This window comes from Drosophila biarmipes, chromosome X, assembly GCF_025231255.1.
Source record: "Drosophila biarmipes strain raj3 chromosome X, RU_DBia_V1.1, whole genome shotgun sequence".
Taxonomy (NCBI): Eukaryota; Metazoa; Arthropoda; class Insecta; order Diptera; family Drosophilidae; genus Drosophila; species Drosophila biarmipes.
Genome location: NC_066611.1, coordinates 11,320,417 through 11,343,722, shown reverse-complemented (window position 1 = coordinate 11,343,722; position 23,306 = coordinate 11,320,417). Strand labels below are relative to the sequence as shown.

The following is a 23,306-nucleotide window of genomic DNA, read 5'->3' as shown; positions in this document are numbered from 1 at the left end:
ATATATGATGAACAATTTTATAGACTTCTTATGCATTTTTAAATTCAATAATTGAAATTTACTAATTTCAACAAAAATGAAAAAAAAGGCATAAATGTATGTGGAATAATAGAGCGTGTATGTCCAATATATGAGTATACCTTATTTTTAAAGTATTATATGATAAACCATTTCATAGGCTTCTTAAGTATTTTAAAATTAAATTTTTTTAATTAAAAAAAAACAAATAAAAATAGTAAATAATTAAAGATTAACAGAATACAAAATTCTCCCCCTCAAAAATTGTAAATTTTGTACCAACGATATATATATGGGTCATGTAGCACTCCGATAACAGAGGGTAATCGATAGCTCCGCCTATTAACGGCACCGAGCAGCTGACGGGAGCTTTCCGCTGGCCCCAACGAAAGCGTCACAATTGTGGCTGCGCAACAACAAACTGCAAAAGCTCGCCTCCGTCGCCCGATTTCCAATTGATTTGCGATGTGCCGTGGAAATGGAATCGAGTCGAATTGGCAGCAGAAACTGACCCGCTGAACGAGCCGCTGCCCCCCACTGCTGCACTGCGTCCCCAGCACGCCACGGTGAAGTCGCGGAGCCCCCAGAGTCAGCGCAGCCATGTCGACGGAGAGCAACACGCCCGTGGATCCGAGGGTTCAGGTGGGATACCTATACATTAGATCACCTTTAGGGCGCAAAAGGGCCCAACTAATCCTTGGTCGGCCCGCAGGTGGAGCTGGAGAAGCTCAACTCCGCCACGGACAACATCAACCGCTACGAGGTGGAGCTCGATGTGAGTGGGCGAGTATTGATTTTTCCCCAGTTACCCCAGTTGTAAACCAGTATCGCTTGCCCTCCGCCCATGCATCGTCCAGGAGGCCAAGTGCGAGTTCAAGCGCCTGCTGGCCGAGAGTGTGGTGAGGATCAAGGCCGCCGCCCACAAGCTGGGCAACTCCATAGACGCCGCCAAGCCCTACTACGAGTCCCGCATCTATGCCGCCCAGCTGGCCAAGGAGACCCAGCTGGCGGCCGCCAACCACGAGAAGGCCAAGTCCATCCATGCCGCCGCCAAGGAGATGGTCTACCTGGCCGAGCAGGGGCTGGGCGAGAAGTCCACGCTGGACACCGCCTGCCAGGAGATGCTCAGCCACGCCGCCAGCAAGGTCAACCAGTCGCAGCTGGAGGTCACCGACACCCGCAACGCCCTCAAGATGTGCCAGCTGAAGCTGGAGGTGGCCAACAACCGCGTCGGCAAGCTCCAGGGCCAGCTCAAGCAGGCGCTCAGGGCCTCCAGGTAACGTCCGAGGGTGTCCCTTTGGGCCACCGAGTGGGGGAGAGTAATTGGGTTAATTTGCTGGGTGGTGACCCAGAATAGCCGATTCCGGTGACCCAGAAAAGTTTCTTAGCGATTTCGAAACGGAAGTAGGGTCTTTAGAAAAGTGTTCCCCACATCACCGGAAAAGCTTGGTACTATATCAAATATTATTGATATGAACGCAATTTGAAAGTGCTTAGAAGTACCAGGTTTAAACAAAAATATTAGGCACAACTAATTTCCTATTAGCTTTAGTTTTTAAAATATAAAAACTCTAAAAAATTTAATAATGCATAGTAATAACAGGCTAAACAAAGATATAGATGTATTTATTTTTCTTATAAAGTATAATTTATATAAAAAAAAAGAGGTAAAACAAAGAAAACGGATAGAATAAAAGATATATTAGTAATTCTAGGTTTTAAAAATGTTTAGGAATATCAACATATTTTCATTATTTATATGAAACTAATAACATAAACATCAATAGGATTATATATTAAAAAAAATGTGATATTTTTCGTTAGGAATATAATTAAAGAATGAAAAGTTAATCCAGGTTTAAAAAATGTAAAGGCATTAGAATTCAAAATGTTCAAAATTTTGTTAAATGCTAGAACATAAGGAAAATATTTCTTAATCGTACTTTTTATTTATTTATTAACTATTCATTTTTAAACCTCAGTGGAAAAACATTTTATTATGAAATAGCAAAACTGAAAATTTCGGCCTATTGCCGAAGTTAAGCCTTCCTTACTTATCATTTAGTTAACCTTAACTTTTAGGTTTTCTCCTTATTTGTTAAATTCCAATTTGTTTATACCTTTTTCATTTTCTTGGCCCCGTGTTTTCCCGGCGGACTGCTCTCTCTTCCGTTCTTTTCCTTTCTTTTAGATTGCAGCTCAAGCGCAATTTACTTTTGTTGAGATATTTTAGCATTATGCACGCTTTGTATTGTACCCTCTGTTCGTGAGTATCGCCTCCTTGGCCACAAGTAACCGGCAGCACCACTAATCCGATGCGATGGCATCCCATCCGATCCCATTCCATTGCATTCCATTCCTCGATATCACATCGCACAGGCCGTACTACGAGACGCGGGCGAACTACAACGGACTGCTGAAGGCGCAGAAGACGCGGGTCAACGAGCTGGAGGCGAAGGTCAGTGCGGCCAAGCTCACGTACAACGAGGCGCTGAAGAACCTGGAGCAGATCTCCGAGGACATCCACCGGCAGCGCCAGCAGCGCAACAACCTGCTCAACTACGAGGCCATGTTGCGCCAGGTGGACGTGGTGGACACGTTGGCCGCGGGCCAGGAGAGGGGCTCTCCCTCTGGAGCTCCCTCGGCGCAACAGGGGTCGGAGCTGGACGCCGAAGAGGACGAGGAGGAGGAGTACCTGCGCATGCCGGATCGCCTGGGCCACCACGAGTGCCCCCATCTGCTGACCGACTTCGAGGCGGTGCTCACCTTCCCCCAGAAACTGGCCGGCGGCATGCACAAGTCGGCCAGCACCGGTGCCGCCGACGGGGAGGCCGGTCTGGGGCCGCTGGGCCTGCACGCACCCTACGAGGTGAAGTCGGGCAGCGGCTCCCTGGCCTCGGGTTCCGCTTCCGTCTCGACATCGGCCGGCGGAGCGCCGGCGGACAACGATATCGAACAGTGGACGGAGATCCGGCTGTCGCATTCGGATAGCACCAGTTCCAGCTACTCGAACCAGTCGCTCCTCGAGCAGCAGGGCCTGGAGAGCACGGGCGGCATGGCCGGCGGCCTGGGACTGGGCCTGGGGCGGAATCATCTGGATGCGGATGCCCAGTCGCAGCACTCGACCTCGTCGTCCGATGAGCCCAAGCGCAAGGTCACCTGCACGACGATATTCCAGGATGACAGCAGTGCCTCGAGCGGCGGAGGAGGCGGAGGAGCTGGTCAGCAGATGAGCCGGAAGCAGAGTCTAAGCCAGTGGCTGTCGCGCTCGAACAGCTTCAAGGGCAGCGGACGGCGGCAGAGCCTGGACCTGCTGATCGACGCCGGCGACAAGGTGAAGGATGTGTTTAGCTACGGGTTCCAGAAGGTGGGACGCAGCCTGGAGCGGCGCAACAGCGAGTCGGAGATGGGCGGCGATGGTTGCGGTGGCGCCGAGGGCGAGGCGCTGCTGGGCGGCGCGACGGACTCGTTGGCAGTGTCCAGCGGTGGCTCCTTCGGCGGCGGAGGAGGAGGAGAAGGAAGAGGCGGAGATGGAAGAGGAGGAGGTGCATCCTCCGGCGGTGCCGGTGACTTTTTCCTCTTCAGCAGGTCAGTAGACGGTAGTGGGCCGAGGGGTGGCGGTCGCAGTCTGCTCAACTCGCTGCAGAGCCGCCTCACCAAGCTCATTTGAATCCGTATCAGAAATCCGTATCAGAATCCGAATCCGTATCAAAAATCGAATTTGAATTTCGATTTGAGTCTCGAAATATATATTATATATATATTTGTAATACCCAACCGAAACAGCGATGATCAGCGCAATATTTTTGCACCCATCTAATCCAACCAACCAAAAAAAAAAAGAAAAAACCTACAATCAACAACTGCTAAATTTTAATACCTACTAATAACAATACTAATACGAATAATTGGCTGCTTTGATTTGGTCTCTGCTTTTGCTACTTTGATTCTCACTCAATATAACTTTCACCACTAATTGCAACAACAACATCAACTAAATCAAACAACTACAGCAACAACTACATCAAGAACAACAACAACTACAACAACAACAAGCACGAACGCACACTCGCTTTTAACCACAAATTCTGTATGTACTGCTCAAAACGCAAAAACCAAAATCGAGAAATATCTGTTGTGTTCTTTCAATTCGTAACTTTTCCTCTCATTAACCTTAGCCTTAAATCGCTATCTATCTGTCTAACTATGCACACCATTGCCTTCTCCCTCTAAGCCAAGTCATCACCATATCACCCTCTCTTTCTGATTGAATGTGACTTTTTTTTTCTTTGAAAACCCAGTACCCTATAGTCCGAATTTACTGAACTTGAGTTAGGATATCTTGATAAGGTATCTTCGGAGATACCAACATTGTTGAGATCTTTTTAATGAAGTTCTGTTTTGTGAATTATATTCCAAAGTTTTGTGTTCCAAAGTATATCATGGAAGTGATAGTATTGATAGGTTATTTTCCACTATTTATAAACTTTATAAAGATTTAAAAAGCTGATAAAAAAAACTGTCATTATAAACTTTGTTTTGCACATTTTTCTAACTTAAAAAGCTAACAATGCAAATTTTAGAGTACTGGGTTGATTTCTAGTCGGCAAAAACTCGACTGTATTTGTGTTACATGTTAGTCCTAGTAATTGCAATTTCCCCATTCTATCAACCACTATACATCATACCTGTATAAATCATCTCTGTCGAGTCACCGTTTTGTGTTCCTTTGACTCCCCGAAATGTGAAGAAACTACATGAAATATAACCTAACTTTACAGATCTTCAGAGCCTAAAGAGCTACTGTCCGATGAGCAGGTTGAGAATTTACTATTAAATCACTTGGTGGATGAGAACGGTGCCATTATAGTGGAAGAACTCAAATCGCCAACAACTACCACAAGCATGTATCACACACACCAACAACAACAACAGCAGCAGCAACAACAACAACAACAAAAGCAACACCATCAGGCACTTAATGTGGTTGGAGCCTTGCTGTTTTGAGCCGACAGCGAGATACCCTACACTTAGATCAACACCAAAACGCCCTCACTCTCACTCACACCCACGAATGCAGTGATGGGAAAAGTAATTTTAACTTAATATTCGAAAAGTTGTTCAAATCTATGTTATGTAAAATCCAAATATGTATGTTTGTGATTGCAAAACTTTTGAGGAATGAGAATTTATGGTGGTCAGAAATACTACTTTGTTTGCTAAATTTAAGAATTGTGTAGATGTTTTATGTAGGAAAAAGCCCCTAATCGAAAACGTTGTCATATTTTAAAAAAATACCTTTCGTAAAATTAGAAAGCGTTACGTTTCACACTTTCGAGTGCAGGCAGAGGCAGAACCCATCACTGCGACTATATTTACTCTGAATTATGGCAAAATTTTACTCTATGAGTATTCGGGCATCGATCCTAACACCCTTGAATCCAATTAGTCGAAAACGTAGCGTACATATCATTAAAGACATCAATCCAGACGGATCCGATCAGCCCGCAGGAATCTTTTAAAAACCACACCAACGCACTCAGGCACGTGTGGCAAACTATGTTCTAATCCTAAACAAAATGTGCAATAATTTAGTTTACCTAGTGGCATATGCATACATAAGAAAGTTACATTTTATGCTGTTTACAAAAAGCGAATAACTAAATGCTAGTCAACAAACGAAGTCAGTTTAATAGTTTTAGTGTGTACGAGCTAAACATTCGGCAAGAAGATTTACAAAACCCACAAAAAATACATACGATTGTACAAATAATGGTAAATGCGGCGTGCGCAGAATGGGAAGGAAGGGTTTTGGTGACAAATTGCGAGGAAAAAAACGAAAGCAATAATAATTTATGGAGAAATTTGAGATATTGAGAGCCCAGAACCCTTCAGTCTTCTTCTGAGTTCTCCACTGAGTGTTAAATACTTGCATATATGTACTAATACCTGCATAAAGAATATATGAAGTGTATTATACAAAATCAAAGTGTTTTATTCCGTGTTTTGGGATGCAAATTGGAAAAAAATAAAAAGAATAAGTGTAATAAAAGTACAGTTTCGGGTCAGGTGACATAAAGAGTCGGTTAGCATGGTTGACTTACACTTTAATTAAAAGTAAATAGAGTTTCACGTAATACTCCTCAATAAGCTATTTTGCTTATAAAAACTCTACAATTATTAACTAAATAAACGTCAAGTTAGGGGTTCCTTAAAATTCAGTTTTGGTTCACTCTATTTTAACCGTTATGCATTTTTGAAGTTGAAGCTTTCTTTGCGCGCTAGAGCTGGAAAAAACACGATAGTTTTTTAATCGATATTTTGTATATTTCAATTTATATTCAAGCTCATAGTATTGGTTTTTAAATGTTGTCTTACAAATGGAATTTAAAATATTATTTAAATTATTATTTTATAATGACCGTTATAATTAATTTTGTCTTACAAATGCCATTTTAAATAGTATTTAAAACATAATTTTATAATGACTGTTACTAGAAAACGATTTAGAATTTCGATGGTAATAAATCAACTTTACTTGAAAACTGCACAACCTCAGTAACAGTAAAGTTCAGATAAAAACAAAGTGACAAACTTTATGTGAGTTATAGCACTTACTCATTTTTTTATAATTCAAACATTTTTTTCGACTCAATTAATCATAATTTACTTTTTATTGCCACTTTTTTCATATTTTTTAAATGGCACTGGTAAAATTTTTATTTCCTGGGGCGAAATTATAACGAAAAACAAAAATATTCAGCCCAAAACCTAAATACTGGTCAAAAGTCAATATATGTATACGCACACATATTTTATATTTCAATATAACTTATACCACAACTGCAAACATCATTCAAATTAAAAAAATATATCAATGAAAAGTTTGCCGTTGTTGATATATATTTGTTTACATTCCAGTTTAATTCAGATGCTAACATTTCGGTTACAAAAAGCTTTCGTTCAAATTAAAAAAGTACAATGAAATAGTTTGTCTGCCGTTTTATTTACAATTCCGTTTTCATTTAGAAGCTAACATTGCGGTTAGAAAAAGCTTTCGTTTAACCTCCAGTCAACTGAAATTTCTCACAAATTACCATAGTTACAAAAAAAAGTGTTTAGATAATTCGTTTGCCGTTGTTGCTATATACATTTATTTACAAATGAACTTGTGTTTTTGAACTTGTATTTATATATTTTTCATTTAGAAGCTAACATTTCGGCTACAAAAAGCTCTCGTTTAACCTCCAGTCAGCTGAAATTTCTCCTAAATTACCATAAAAAAATTACATTAAAAAGTGTTTAGATAATTCGTTTGCCGTTGTTGCTATATACATTTATTTACAAATGAACTTGTGTTTTTGAACTTGTATTTAAATTTTTTTAATTTAGAAGCTAACATTTCGGCTACAAAAAGCTCTCGTGTAACCTCCAGTCAGCTGAAATCGCTCTCCGCAGTTGCCAGACTGTTCGAAAGTCGCTCGGCCCAGCTGTTCGTTCGTGTCGTGTCGTGTCGCGTCGTGTCGTGTTCGTGCTCGTCCGCACGCGCCGTGCGGAACGTGCGGAGCGGCGGAACAGTGTTCCTCGAAGCTCAAGTCAGATACAGATACGTCTCGACGCCCAGCGCCGCAGTTTGGCTGCAACGCTTTGCCCAGAACGGACCGAGCCGAAACGAACGAATCGAAGCGAATCGAGAGCCAAACAAACCACGCCAAAACGGGCCAAACAAACCGAGCAAGCCGAAGAAAACGCGTCGGAAAAGCGGAGGAAAGCCGTTGAGTAACGCGACGATTTTGAGCGTTTTTTTTTTTCGGTGACAGTGCTCTGTTTTTTTTTTGTTTGCTGGCCCATGCCACACACAAAGTTTGTTTTCGTTTTTGTCGGGGAAATGCGCGCGCGCATTTAAGAAGTGACGGGGAAAACTGAAAAACGCAGCTGGTAAAGTGTAAGATGGGAGTTTTCCTCGCGGAAAAACCAAGCACGAGTGCAGTGGCAGTGGCTGGAGAAGAGGAAGAGCGGGCCCAGCGCCGTTGTTGTTGTTGTTCTTGGCCGTGTTTGTTGTTGCTGGCTTTATCTGCATTGTCTTGCGTCTTAACTCGTTTTTCGGCTCTCTTGCTGCGTTACTCCAACTCCCCCCGGCCCCTCTCTCCCGTTTCCGCTCCTGCCCTCTCGCTGTTCTGCGCCTGCAAGTGTCTGTGTGTGTGTGAGTGGTGCTGGTGTGTGTGTGTCCGTGGATGCGCTTAGACGGCGCTTTTCTTTCGGCTTTGCCCCTCTTCTCTCTCTCCTTGCCTTCTCCTTGCTCCCTCCTCCTCTGCCTCTCGGCCACACGCCTTTTTTCGGCTTACGGCAGCAGCGGCAGCAGCAGCAGCAACAACAAGCTGCCGCAGAAAATCAATAACGGTATTGGCAGGCCCAGCGAAAACAACAACTTCCGCTTCTGCAGTTGCTTCCCCGCAAAGAGTAGCAAAATGAGCAAATGTCACCTGCCCCCGGGGGTCACTCCAGCGCCTGGGATTAGATAACCGAAAAGCGGAAGAGAGCGACGGGGCAGAGAGGGCGGGCGCAGAAAGCAAAATAGGCGCTGCCACGCCCCCGCCGCCCTCAGGCGTGGGTGCCCCAGTGCTGCTTCTTCTTCTTCTTCTTCTCGATTAAAAGCCAAACATTCAATTACCGCTGCTCTCCTCGTTCGCTCTCCTCTCAACATCGCTGTGTCCCCATCTTTATCTCTTTTCTCCATCTATGCATCTTAAGCCTACAACAACAACGCCAGACCCAGAACCAGGAGGCAAAGAGAGCCAAAGAAGTCAACTTGCAACCTGCAGCACAATCGTTGTTGCTTTCGGGTGAGTTACAAAGTCACAAAATAAGATACTTTGGGACCTACAAGATTCGCTTCTTGTATCTTAGCTGTGTAGGTTGCCTTACGTGAATTTTAAATATTAAAATAAAATATTAGAATGTGACTATAAAATGGTTAAAAAAGTAATAATAAAAGGGAGTTTCATAGGGAAATTAGAGCTATAAATAAGGGAAATCAGTAACACAGAAAGATGTGTAAAATATCAAAATTAAAATATATGTTTATAAAGGATAATATTCAGAAATGATTACTAATTATTGTTATTTATATATTTATTATTTGAGAAAATTGTAGTAAAAACTACTTATTTTAAGTTTAAATAAATCAAAAGTGAATATATTATGTTCTAGTTGAATGGTAAAAAGGCATATTTGGAAAAAATATGATTATCTTGGAGGCAACCTCAGAAAATTTCTCTTTAAACTTAAAACAACTAAGGAAAATCACAGAAAATTAATAAAAAAAAGGATTAAAAGGGATATTAAGTAAATTAATCAGTATAAATGTTATGGGAGAGACTACTGATATTTATTCTGGCAAATGCTTAGAATTTAAATCAAAACTAGTTTAATTATTTGTAGTTCTGTTTAGAACTAGTTCTTATCCTTTGTTTTGATAATATAGGTACTATAATTTTTGTAATTTTACATCAAGAAAATAACTGAGTTTAAGTATTAATACAGAGAATACTGATATTTATTCTGATACCAAAATGGAGAATCTATAATATTTGAAAGATTATAGAAAATGCTAAAAATGTTTGGAAAAAATAGTTATTATACTAAATAAGTAGTTCTTATCCTTCTTTTTTGATAATTTAGGTAGTATATTTTACATCAAGTAAATATATCAGAATAAATATTATTAGAGAGTCTAATGATATTTATTCTGATACCGAAATGGGGAATCTATTATATTTCGATGAATATAAGATATGCTTAGAATTCTTAGGCATTTCTCTTAAATTTTGTTTAGCACTTTAATCTAAAATAATTATTATAAATAATAAGTAGTTCTTAACCTTTTTTGATAATTAAGGTACTATAATTATTATAATTTTCCATCAAGTAAATAAATCAAAATAAATATTATTGGAGAGACTACTGATATTTATTCATACAACGAGATGGAGAATCATTTAACATTTGGTTAAAATGTGTAAGATAAGCGTAAAATTCGTATGCAAAAGTTTAAAGTTTGGTTACAACTTTAAATAATAAAAAACAAGTAGCTATTATCCCTTTTTTGATTGTGAAACTATGTTAACATTTATCTATAACAATTATGATTCCTATATAAGATATTTTCGATGATATTTGTCTATCAAAATGATATATCCCATTTTACTGCGATTGTTGTGCCTTTCTCCACCATAGGGTTTAAAATATCTTGACTCATGCCCCCTATAAAGCTTAGGAAACCTTAGTATTAGTTCCTAATGAGGTTCTAGCCCATCGGGCCTTGGCATCCGTGTGCGCGGTGCAGCTGACACATGCTCCTCCATGTTCCTCGCCACCTACTTGTGTTTCGGTTCCCGGGCTCCAAGCGAATCGTGGCGGCACTGAGACATGCGACAAGCCTCCGTAAATGCTGGGATTCGTTTGGATTTGCTATTTTTAAATGGTCTTCCGATGATCTCCCTGGGGAAGGCGGCCCTCGCACGCCGCTCCAGCCACCCGCTGCTCCGCCGAACTGTGCTTTGATGTGGCGGGCACACATCGCCATTGGTAATGCCACTTGGTGCATCGGCCTTCTCGGCCTTCGGCGTCGCTAACTCAGTGCGCCCACGAACAATGCGGCCTCTTCTCAGGCATTTTCTCCGGGCTGCGCCTTGGGTTCATGTGGCCGCGCTCGATTTCACAAATATTGCACTTATTGTTTGGCCACAAAGGGTCGCCGAAAGCGCGTCTTAGTTTGGAGTTCAAGGATGTGGGTCAAGTGGGTAGTGGGGGGTCCAGGCATGTGCGTCTGATGACCCAACGGCCACCCACGGATTATCGCGTTTCGAGAGACTCCTGGGGGGACAAAGGCCAATGAGACTCGTCCTTGGGGTCCGACATTGAGGCAGAAGAAAGTGTATACAGAGAATGCAGTGGGGATTTCTTTAGTGATTTTAAAGTTTACAACAAGTTAAGATAGTCTTTGAAACACTTTTAATATTCTGAAATCATAAAAAATATATATAAAACGATGAGAAATGCTTATTATCATCATAAAAGGCATAGATTATTCGAAAGCACTTGCCCTGGAAGTACCCCCATGCTATCCCCAAGCCAGCCCCAGCTGAACTCACAATTCGCAACGCCGCCAGATCATCGTCGGCACCATCCCCTCCCCGAAGCCACTGGAAGGCAGCGCTTTTCTGGCTCGGTGGTGCCTCTGTTGACACGCTCCAAAGTGTTTGTCTGAACCACCAAGGCACCTCCAGAATCATTGGCATGGGCACACAGTGAAAAATAAGCTCAATAACAAGCTACGCAAATAAGAACGATAAATAAGGGACAGGGGAACATGACTTTAACAAGCCAGAGTTTTAATGGCTGTGCAAATTAAACAAAATTGAAGTGCCAACAAGACTGTATCCCATTCTATTTAATGTATTTAATATTAATATAATATGGAAAACAAAATATTTAATTAATATTAATATTACAATGCAATTTTGTTAGTTTTATAAAAACTATATCTATTTTTCTATATACACTAGACTAGATATGTTTATTTATGAGTCCTAGGGTATCTAGACTTCTCTTTGCCGAAACCAGCATCTTTTCTTGTTTAGAATATTATATATACGATTGTCAGCATTCCGCATAAGTCAGCAATTTTTGACACATCCTAAAATTATTGATAAACGCTCGTTAGCCTTACTCATCAGCTATATTTGTGCAGATTTGGTGGATATTTGAAAGTTCTAAAATACAAAAATTTCATAAATATGTTTTTTAAAGAATATTGTTTCTGTAATTATGTTTGTTGCTAGCGAAATGGAAAATGTCGCAATCTTGAGAGTGGGCCATGTTTTGTCTGTGCCGCATCCACGGGCACATGGTCTCCCTTCATATCTTTGGGATGCATCTTCCTCGGCATCTTTGCGGCGGGGCAAAGTGTGTTCTAACGGTTCAATGAACTGTGACCACAGTCTCGCAGATGCAGAAGCTCTTATTGTTGCCTCGGTACGCACTGCCAATTTACACAGAGCCGCGTTGTTCACGCCGATGCAACACCAGCAGGCCCTCACTGGAAAAAATAGTCAAGCCAATGTAGAATTTTCAGAGTCAAAGGGTTTCAAACTATTATACTATACTTAACATTAGGAAAATTATATTTAATAACATTTAAAAACCAAAATGATTTTAGAACTTCTGATTAAGTTGTATTTTTCTTAGAATCACAACATAAACTGATCGATCTGCATTGTTAGTATAGCAACAAATTTATTTTCTATTTTGATATTCCTATAAATCGTAAATCAAGGCGCCGGCGACAAAAACTTGGCCAAAGATTTTTAATTGACTGCCCACATTTTCGTTTAAAGTTTTTGTTTCTACGGGTTAAATATTTTGCTCACGATTGCTACAAATAGAGTGCTAAACGAAGTAACAGCGAATACTTATATGACTTGGAAGTTGAGCTAATAGGGAAAATATGTGGCTGGTTAAATAACAATTTGTGAGTAATTCTGATACTCAGATAAAAAAAAGGGGAAAAAACACTAAACATATTAATAATATGAATTAACAAGTTTATTTTTCGATTAAAAAAGTTAAGTTTCAACATCAAGTCCACATAAAAAGGGTATTGCCACATGGATTCAGCTGAGGCGAACCGCTTGTATGGCTTGTTTTTTGTACTATTCCCGCCTGAAATGTACAAATTCTGGCTGCTCTTCTGGGGGGCTGTGCGTTGGCCAGGTGACGAAGCCGTCATCGTTGCAGGGAACGTGACATGCATGCAAATTGTGCATTGACGCGACTGCGAGTGCCACCTCAACCCCAGACCCGCAGAAATAAAAAACGAATTACAAGGAAAAAAGTACAAATATAAAAGGGGCAACCTGCGGCGGGCGATAAGGCGAAGAGCTGCCCAAAGAGTCAGTTGCCTCTAACCTTCTGCGAAGTGAGCTAAATTGCCTGACAACAGTCTCTGAACACAGAATGAAAAGTGCAAGTGAGCTTGCCATTGAGGCCGACCGAAGAATCACAAAAGAACCACTTCCTACAATTCTCCGGGAAACAATTTTTCCAAGAATAACAGGTAGAGAACAAATGGCAATTCTTCCTTGCATTTACTATACATCAGCGCCAAATTTAGGATCTTAGGATCACTTGGCGATCGAATCATATACGTTTTCTTCGACCAGTGATCTTTTGGTAATTTTCTAGTTGAATTTTATGCAAGGTATCCCATTGTCGAGCTACTTCTCTATAGCAACCATAGTTTCTTGATAATAAGTTTATGGCTACGGAAAAACGTTAAATAATATTGTTATGGCGGCAGTATTTTTGACACTTCATTCATACACAAGTGCAGATTAGTTAACTCGTTGAACGAACACCTTTTGTTGCCTTCAAAGTCAATGAGCCTGGATTTTCTAGTGCTTTCGAGCAGACAGCAATTTTTCAAGAGTCTAGACTCGATAGTCTGAAAATCCCCGCAGAAAAAGAAATTTAGCTAAACTTAATCGAATATTTTCCCAAAAAACTACAGAAGTTTCTCTGAAATTTGATTTGAGATTGAGAAAAAGCTACTTTGGGAAGTTCTAGCCGGTGAAGTTGGACCGTGAGTGTGGATGGGGAGGGGCAGGGGCACAGTCCAAACTGGTTTGTCGTCGCAGTTTGCATGGCACATCCAATTGGTGGCGTATTTGGGTCGCAGTTGGCGGCTCTCCGTTGCAGTTGGCAGTTTGCAGGCGTTGGCCAATTACGAGCACATATACGTTTCAATTGATTTCTAATTAACCATTTGCATTTGCTGCGTGCCAGTGTCCATGTGTGAATGTTCTCACGTGTGCACTTGATCTGCTTCGGTTCCATGTTGCATGTATTCGAATGCATGTATTCGTCTCCCCAGGCTCTCCGTATTCCCCCTGCCCTCCATTCCATGTCACCCGTGTGGCATTCAACCAGGTTTAAGGGTGTCGGCTTTTCTTATCTATTAAGCCATTTGTAGGTCAAGCTGCGTCTTGCCAGCGTCTTTTGTGCGCTTTTGTGTGGGCGGCGAAAGATGAGCAGACATTGATACCAAGTAGCTGGGTAGTAGGTAAATGCGCTTCCTACCCCTCTAAAAAATGTCGCCTTTTACCTTATAAACATGTTTTTTGATATATTCGAAAGAACGGAGAGAACTAGCGGACCACTCGTAAAACCATTTATTATTTATTTATTGTTTTAAATTTCACAATAACTACAAACCATTCGTCAGATATTCAATACCCGCGGTCAGAGTATACAAAGTAGTAACTTTCCCAGCTGTGTGAACAGTTTTTGCTGCCCCCGCCCGTATTTCTTGGGGATTACTAAACGCCGCCGCAGATCAGACAGACGCCCATATGCGAGTCAATTAGTGCATGTAGGCGCAGAAATTAATTTGTTCGCCGCCAAATGTGACAGAGGTGGCAAAAACACGGAGAAAACCCCATTCTCGCGGACAGAAATTAACCAAGCCGACATAGAGAGAGCTGCACTGCGAATCAATTATGAACATCAGAGATGAATCGAAGCCTAAATACTTTGGGAATACAGTACAACCGAATACCCTTTAGCAGATGGTGCAATCTTTACTCCTAAGCCCATCATTAGAGATTTCTTTATCAGTTTAATTTTTCTTCAATGGTCTTAAAACCGAAGTGATGATGCAACTGATGCAAATATTTCCTGCTGCAAGCAGAGTTTAATGAACTTCTGACCAGGCATTTGAGATCATTACGGCAGCAGATTGGTGGAGTTCCTGCCTGTGCTGGGGGTAGACCAATCAGGCACAAATGCAGGCCAGCAATTTCAATCCTCAGTCCCCGCTCATTACAAAGCTCCTTAGATAGTGGCGGCTATCTGAAGTCTATCGGCCCGAATGAGCGCGTAGTGAGCAGCAGTGAGTTGTGAGTAGTGAGTAGTGAATAGTGAATAGTGAGTATCTGTGTGTGGACAACGGAATGTGCTGGCAATTAAAATGAACTCACGCTGGCAACCCTGACAAAAACGTGCCGCCGGCCGGACGATTGCAACTTCAACTGCAAAACTGCAACTGGGCAAAAATATCTGAGCGGCAGTTGCACAAAAGTGAGATAGATAAAATAAGCCTGCCTTCGATAGACCTGGCTCCGAAGCCATTTACACCAAAAGCGCGCGCATTGATTAAGTTTTGAGCTTGATTTTGATTTTCATTTTGATTTCAAGCACTGGATCACAGAGCTGATCGCAGTGATCGGAGAGTCGAGACACTTTGCGCACGCGCAGGAAATTTGTAAAGTTCGAGCCCCAAAACGGGCTGCGAAGTGAAAAATACTTGACGGGGGTTGACAGGTGAAGAAAGATCGAACTGGGGTTACCCTATGATATTACATTTTCCTTTTAATATCTATTAAATATCATATATCATTGATGTTTCTTCGGCGAAGCTGTGTGTTAAATTAGTTAATTAGTTTAGAGTCGTTGAAAAAATATTTATTAATTATTAAAGTTGTTCTATGAGGGCATTAGTAATTCGCTGCGCTCACTCATTCAGCCTTCTAATCTTCCTGAACATTTTAATTTGGGCACTTTGCAATTGAGTTTCATAACAAAGTCATAACTTGATCGAGCTGCGTTGAATGGGCCGAATTAATTCATTGTTTCGATTGTTTATCTAATTGCTAATTTGATCGACATGACAATGATCAGTCGGCCAGATGATTGCTCGTATCTTAAGTCCCCGCCCCGTGGCCAACTCACCGCCGATCAATCAATGCCATCAATCATGCATGAGCGAGTCAACGCCAGAGAGAGCGCAGATTGACAGGCAAATAGAGGGGGGATTTGGCCACGCCACGCAAAACGCCTATTGGACGCACTCGAATTACACTGGCTAACAAGGCAGAGTGCTCGAAAAGTGGCCTCTTAAGAACCAGTCAATCAGTTAAGAACATTTTATAGCCCCAATTGGTAGTTCAGCACTGGCAATAGGGAAAAACTTAAGAAGCAACGGGGGCGTAGAATGGGGGCAGTTGGTAATGTTTTATTGAAAATAAATAAATATTCTTGTGACTATGAAATCGCAGAGAATTATAAGATTTAAATAAAAACGAATATTTTAAAACCCCCCTGGCAAAATATCCGCCAACGCCACTGACTAACCATAAAGCTCTTGTCTAGACTTGTACAATCTTAAAGGTCGATTATAGCAAACCCTAACAAATGTAGTGATTATAAATACCAACCTTTCGAAAGATATTTGAGTATATATAATAATATATTAAATTATTTTCAACCATAAAGTAGAGCTCTTGTCTAGACTTGTACAATCTTAAAGGTCGATTATAGCAAACCCTAACAAATGTAATGATTATAAATACCAACCCTTCGCAAGATATTTGAGTATATATAATAATATATTATAATATTTTGAAGATCTGCTCTTCCAAAAGAGAAATCCTACTCTGCAGGCTAGTGCCGTAGTTGTTAATACCCGCAATTAGCCACCTCAGAGTGAAGTGAAACCGTTTCCATCCCGAACAACCCCATTTCATTACATCTATTGGCCAATTGAAGCTGCCTGCTGAGCAAACAATTATCGGCCAATTTGCATCGTGAAGTTGGCGCCTGCCAACTCGAGGGTCTTCAGATGTTCCCTGGGCCATTGTTTCGTGTTTCTTCGATTCAGCAGCCATCACTTGAGCCTGTCAGCAGGTTTCTCGGCCTGTTTGTTCGACACTTTTGCCCCAACTTGGGGGAATTAATTAACATTACTTCTTCGGAAGTCACTCACTTCTCCATCAGAGGACTCACACACATATTTTGGGGCGAGGAAAACCAAAACACTTTCCATCTCACCGCACATTGTGTAACAACGACGCTGGGTAATGATGCCGGACATAATACGTATATGATAATTTACTGCCCACTTTTAGACGACGCTTTACGAGTTTTCCAATCCGCTTATGGCAAACAATTAAGCGGCCAACCGCCGACATCACATTCAGCATTCTGGCAATTTACTGCAGTTATAAAATAATGGAAAAAATAATTAAAATTTAAAGCATCTGAAGGCATCAACACTTCCATTTCGACACACATACAAATCGGTTAATTAAAAGTGTCACTTTGACTTCGATACCAATTCCGCCAACTACTTTTGGCACGTCCCAGAAGATACAATCGACTGCGATTCGAAAAACTCGACGGGCCGAGAACTTCACCGCAGAACTCAAGGGTCTGCCGGGGGGTCCTATTTATAGCGATTTTGGGTAAGCTCGTAGAACCGAGTATTTTCATAGCCCATTGTGTTTCCTTTTGTTTTTGGCATGACATGGCAAAATACGCTGTCAGATGTTTCACACATGTTGGCGACCAAAAAAAAAAGAAGGCAAAAGATGAAAGCCAAACGGCGCGACTGTTCTATAATAGTACATAATGGGCAGATCAATTCCGAATTCAGCCGGGCATATCGCCTAAAAGTGCAAGTGATGTTTGCCAAAAGTACCATAACGAGGAGAACATTCTTTGAGGTTCCCAAAATGATCCATTCTTCCGCCTTATTATCAAGTAACATCAATTATTTACCTGCAAATCCCTGATCGATTCCCCCCATATGTGTCAGTGAACCCATTAACTGACCTTTGACCCGCAGGATACAGGAACTGCAGTGGAAATTGTAGTGGAAGGAAACTTCCTGATGGGGAACCCCCCCCCCCCCCCCCATATTTAAACGACTGCTACCCGCATAGGACTGCAAAATCCTCAGGTGACCCCTGCTGGGCGCCGCTTTCTGGAACTCTAAATTTTCCACGGCGCGGGCAATATAAATAGATTCCCAAATGACACTGCAAACAGACAAACAGAAATCAGTGCAGTGGAATTGACTTTCAAGGGGGGAAAAAAGAGTGTGGCTCTGGGGTTAATCAGCTTTCGAGTTGCGCTGATAAAAAACAAAACTCAAGTGGCCGCAGCGATTGCACATTAAGCGTACAAGTTATACCTAGTTTTTTAAGCGGCCAAAGGGCATGTTTGGCTGGTACTTTGTATAGGTTAATCGACACTCATCAGATTTACATTCTACTAATCTATACGTTATAAATATAACTGCATCATTAAGTACAATCTTACAATATTTTCTAAAAGGTCAACGAGGTAACCTGGTAAATTATTTACTTAGCCTTGGAACTGCCAGTTCAAAGATATAAAAGATCGAACCGGAGAGTACTCGATATAATTCAATTTCGCACCATGGTATAGGGAGTTCTTGGGGAGTTCTGAGGACCCGGTATTTTATGGTCGCAACACTCTCCACCGATCTTACGATTTTCTTTGCGGAGGGTCAGGAAACTTTCGCTACGGTCGCAGAGGCGGTTGATAAGACGAGAAGATAGATAAGCTGGCATGGGAAACGCTTCACCGAAGTGTGCTCATGAATATGCGGCGGTGATCAAAATAATAATAGTAGAGCCACCTGCCTTGAACTCAAGACCCGATGTGTTTTTTCACTGTTCCAACAATTAGTACTGGGCGTAAGACTACTACTGATATATAATATTATAATTATTACAATGCCTATATTAAATGTCTCGTTAAAATTACAAATACAGACTCTCCTATCGACATGTCTTAGCAGACGCAACTTATTTAACATATCGTTTTATTATTAAAAAAGAGGTACCCACCTTGGTTCTGGTTACATGCGAGTTTCCCCAAAAGAAGTATGCCAAACTGACCCGATTTTATGGGCGCCTAACATGATCCCAAAAGCTTGACTTATACTTATACTTATCATTTGCCGCTTTGTTTACGGCCTGCTGGGGAGAAGAAAACCTTTTATCGATTCGCGATTCGGGCAGTGATGTCATGGGGAATATGTGGACAGATAAAGAGTTTTGCGTAGAGGCGGTTGCCTACGAGAAGGAAGCAAAGTTCTGGATGGCACGTCAAGGTCAAGTGGAAATTGCGTGCCAAACGATGCAACCAAAGTTATACTTTTCGGTGGGTAGCTAATGAAATGCCTTGAATTCGAACTATAAGTGTATTCGGTTTCGTGATTTTCTCTGTCTCTGCTGTCTAACCTAAGACATGCTATGCTCAGCCAAGTCCTTTAATTCGAGTAGTACCCGAGTCACAACAAATTTCGTAAACAACATTGGTCTAAAGAGGACATTGGACTCACTTACCCACGTCCTTCGAGGGCAACAAGCCTCCCATAAAGTGTACTAGGGTTACACAGAGAGAAAATATTGATTTTCAGTGCTAGATTGTCTAGATGGGGAAAAATAATTTTAAGACGTGGCTCATCTTGCTTTTGGCTGTCTTTTTCTAGTTCGGAGAGTTCCCAACATTGCTGTCTTGCTCTTTTCTGCTCTTGTCTCTATTTTGAGAGAGATAGAACCTTTAAGGAAATGAATATTAAGAAATACCTGTTCTCAATATTAAGTTAACGTTATTCAATGGCAAAAATGATACTATGTGAATGTAAAATTTATCCTTAGAGTTTTCCTCCTACCCAGTAATTTTCAGTGACATCTCGCTCTTTTTTCTCTGTTTTGAGAGGGAGAAAAATATCAAAGAGAGGAGTTTTAAGTAATACCTGTTCTCAATATCAAGTTTACATTATTAAATGGAGGAAATTCAAGACAAACCCTTACTTAGTATCAAGTTTACATTATTCAATGGCAAAAATGAAACATCAAATTGATTCCCACTTGTTTTATTTTCCGTGTAGTGCCGCTTGGTCCTTTGGAGAGGGTCCTTCAGTGGGCCTGTCTGTTGTTGTTGTTGCTGGCAGGCCGCCAAAGGGTCATCAGCACCGCGAGCGTATAATGGCCCACGTGTGTGTGTGCTCTCCTGGCTTTCCTCAGGTGGTGGGGCATGTGTCCTGGTGCAGGGAGGTGCAGGGTGCCTGGTGGCACCACCAGGAGCACGAGAGGCGATGGGAAAGGACACTTTGCCGCACCAGCGGCAGCCGTTTCCTGTGTGCGTGGGTCGCTGCACCCAAGACACCTGCAATTCATTTGGCATATTTAGTTCAACAACCCAGCAGTTGCCTTTTGTCCCGCCCGTGTTTGCGATGTGCGATGTGCGATTTGCTGTTTATCCCCACACCGATTGCCCTGTTCCAGCGATGATGATGTCCAGCATCCGGTCTCCAAGAATTCGAAGGAAGCAGTCAAAACGTCAACTCCTGGCGCGCACTTTTTCATCGCATCCTTCCGGCTGTCTTGGCCAGGCTCTGGAAAAAAAGAATGAAAAAATAAAGTAAGAGAAAGCCAGCAAGCGACGAATTTCTGACGTCTCCATTTGTTGTCTTAAATATTCTAAGGACAAAGTCAATGACAATCGGAAATATTATTTCCCTCGCCGCTGGCGTCCCTGGTGTTTGGTCGTTTATTTTCTTTTCATTTCGCCGTCTCGGTTAGCTTCTGCCGGCTGCCATTTAAAAGTCAGCACTTTAAGTGAGATGCTCTGACAACAGGCCCAGAGACCATCGTCGAGGAACCGGCTCTTCGCGATGACAGCATATGCTCGCAAAATGATTTCGCAGATGTCGATTTTGGCGAACAACCCTTTGGCTTTCAAGGCACGATTTCTCCGTTCAAAGTTGAGCGAATCCCAGACGGAAATGTAATTAATTTGTAAAGTATTTCAAAGTTATAATGAGATATCTGCAAGATACATTCAAACCCGTATAAAGATGAGAGAAAAATATAATACATTTGTTAAGTATTACAAAGTAATAGAGAGATATCTACAACATATTTGTAGACCATATAGAGCCTTATAAAGTATATATACCCTGAATTAATGTTCTTTTCCTTGTTCAAACAGAAGTAATTCAGAACTTATAAGAGCCAGAGCAGCACAGTTTTTGTATACACCTATCATTTTTGATTATAATTAACGGCCCAGTCGATCTAAACATGACTGGCTGTTTGGCATCTCGAGAACTATTAAGACTGGGCAAGTGCGATTGATATAGCTCTCGTGCATTCTAATGTTTTGCCTTTCACCTGATCTCCAAAAATAAGCTTTAAACTGCTTTTAACACTGATGAGCCAGACATTTTAAAAATCTCAAAGAGCCATTTTTCAAATTTTCCCTGCAGCACCTGTCTTTCTGGCAATATTTTAAAAATATACGATAATTTTTTAGCATGACTAGGTCAGGAGAAGCCATAAACAAAAAGATTTTTGAGCGTTTTCGCTGTCATGTTTCTAATTTGCAAAAACCTCAAGAGCCATCATCGTTAGGAACCACAGTTTAAACGCTGTTTTTCACCGACGATTTGGAATAGAGCTATCTCTGCAGCAGGTTCAAATGCATAATTCAGTGGATTAGACCGCATTTCGTGTCGCTGCCCGTTTGGTTTTCACTCGAAATAGCAAATATTTAATATTCATAATGGTCGCCCGCTGACCCAGCTGAATTACGGGCATATCTGGGTATCTTGGCCGTGGCGTGCGGGGGCAAAAGGCGGGGGTAATTGTGGATTTCGGATTCGGATTGGGTTTCCGTTTCCCTCTGCGTGCCCTGCATTAGCGAGCGGGGCGGCCAAGGTATTGCTCTTACGAAACACCCATAAGTTGCAGCTAATAGCATAGATTACTAATAATAAGTTTGCGTTTGCGACGGCCACCTCCGATTGCGTCACACTCAGCGGCTCCTCCGACTGCATCTTGGCCGGGCGGGCTATTTGAGAGGGAAATGACAGTAGTTGTCTCCGTAATAGTTTGCCGATTAGCCACTGGATCGGGGGCAGTACCTCGTACCCGGGGGCAGCATTAGGCTCGCAGCAGATGCCCCCTGATCGCTCGAGTCATGCAACTTCCGGTGGCAATTTAAGACGATCAATTGTGCATGCTGGGGGCGCAGTGATGCAGAAACGAATATCCGCGCAGATGTTCTGTAAGTATGTGGGATTGGTAATCATTTTTGCAGGCAATATAGCTATATCATCTCCATGCATAACAATGCCTTTCCAACTTTACAACGGAAAATATTCGTAAAACAGCTCGGAAAATTTGTTGTTTTTTAAAGACATTTTAGATTTCATTTTGAAATGTTGTAATTGTTGTCAAGGTTCTACATCTCAAGATCGGTTATTCGGGGGTCGCTAGCCAGCTCGCGCCGGGAGTCTTGGCCAGAACGAGGGCAACTGCGTGCGATTGACAGGCCAGACAGCATCCTACAACCAAAGGTCCCACTGTCACTCACGAAGAAAACTCTTGACTAGGCATTATTAGGTATTGTATAAAAAAAAAAATATTATAAATCACAAAAATATCAGTTTAAAAAAATCGGTATAAAAAATAAAATAAAAAAATAAATAAATAAAAAAAAAATAAATAAAAAAAAAATAAATAAAAAAAAAATAAATAAAAAAAAAAAAATAAAAACAATAAATAAAAAAAATAAATAAAAAAAAAAATAAAAAATTAACAAAAAAATTAATAAAAAATAAACAAAAAAATAATTAAAAAAAATAAATACAAAATAAATAACAAAATTAATAAAATAAAAATTAAATAAAAAAATAAATAAATAAAATAAATAAATAAATAAATAAATAAATAAATAAATAAATAAATAAAATAAATAAATAAAATAAATAAAATAAATAAAATAAATAAAATAAATAAAATAAATAAAATAAATAAAATAAATAAAATAAATAAATAAATAAATAAATAAATAAATAAATAAATAAAATAAATAAAATAAATAAAATAAATAAAATAAATAAAATAAATAAAATAAATAAAATAAATAAAATAAATAAAATAAATAAAATAAATAAAATAAATAAAATAAATAAAATAAATAAAATAAATAAAATAAATAAAATAAATAAAATAAATAAAATAAATAAAATAAATAAAATAAATAAAATAAATAAAATAAATAAAATAAATAAAATAAATAAAATAAATAAAATAAATAAAATAAATAAAATAAATAAAATAAATAAAATAAATAAAATAAATAAATAAATAAAATAAATAAAAAAATAAAGGAAAAATCGGTTTAAAAAGTATAAGATGTATAATAAAATACCTTTTATACATTTGATGGACCATTGATCGGCACCTGATAGATATATTTTGGCTCCCTATCCGCACACTTTGATTCGGAACACCGCCGAGGGATGCATTCACACGCGATTAACCCGCCGAGGCTCCAGATCGTCAGGCGTTCAATCATCCAGCGCTTCGAGAGTGTGTTAAAAATAACATTTGTATCGATTTTATTTT

At 40.4% G+C, this 23,306-nt stretch overlaps 2 protein-coding genes across 13 annotated transcripts in view; both read left to right on the top strand.

The window, feature by feature from the left end:
* Window positions 1–382: 382 nt before the first annotated feature.
* Window positions 383–6,001, top strand: LOC108025821 (keratin, type I cytoskeletal 9). 3 transcript variants are annotated; one of them, XR_001768230.3, is made up of 6 exons: window positions 383–660; window positions 731–793; window positions 876–1,294; window positions 2,210–2,284; window positions 2,398–4,108; window positions 4,800–4,940. XR_001768230.3 is itself a non-coding variant. In XM_017096473.3 (6 exons), exons 1-6 carry the CDS (start codon window positions 619–621, stop codon window positions 5,023–5,025), a joined length of 2,034 nt encoding a protein of 677 aa, XP_016951962.1. In that variant the 5' UTR covers window positions 388–618; the 3' UTR covers window positions 5,026–6,001. The 3 variants fall into 3 exon arrangements, 2 of the variants coding, with proteins under 2 accessions (XP_016951962.1, XP_016951963.1); XM_017096473.3 differs by having other exon boundaries at window positions 388–660; window positions 2,398–3,606; window positions 4,800–6,001; XM_017096474.3 differs by lacking the exon at window positions 2,210–2,284 and having other exon boundaries at window positions 388–660; window positions 2,398–3,606; window positions 4,800–6,001.
* A 1,599-nt stretch (window positions 6,002–7,600) lies between these two features.
* The window catches only part of LOC108025733 (Ca(2+)/calmodulin-responsive adenylate cyclase), a 39,892-nt gene continuing 24,186 nt past the window's right edge, over window positions 7,601–23,306 (top strand). For 9 of the 10 annotated variants that reach the window (XM_050890587.1, XM_050890585.1, XM_050890584.1 and 6 more), the window contains exons 1-2: window positions 7,601–7,956; window positions 8,770–8,861. The gene's annotated coding sequence lies outside the window, so the exon portion shown is untranslated. Of the gene's footprint in view, window positions 7,964–8,769; window positions 8,862–23,306 lie in introns of all 10 variants that reach the window. The other variant, XM_050890583.1, reaches the window with a different exon arrangement.

Excerpts from the sequence above, each read along its gene's own strand:
- LOC108025821 (XM_017096473.3), top strand. The coding sequence starts at position 619 with ATGTCGACGGAGAGCAACACGCCCGTGGATCCGAGGGTTCAG. Across the intron at positions 661-730 it reads CCGTGGATCCGAGGGTTCAG|GTGGAGCTGGAGAAGCTCAA; the intron begins GTGGGATACCTA and ends GTCGGCCCGCAG. Across the intron at positions 1,295-2,209 it reads CAGGCGCTCAGGGCCTCCAG|ATTGCAGCTCAAGCGCAATT; the intron begins GTAACGTCCGAG and ends CCTTTCTTTTAG.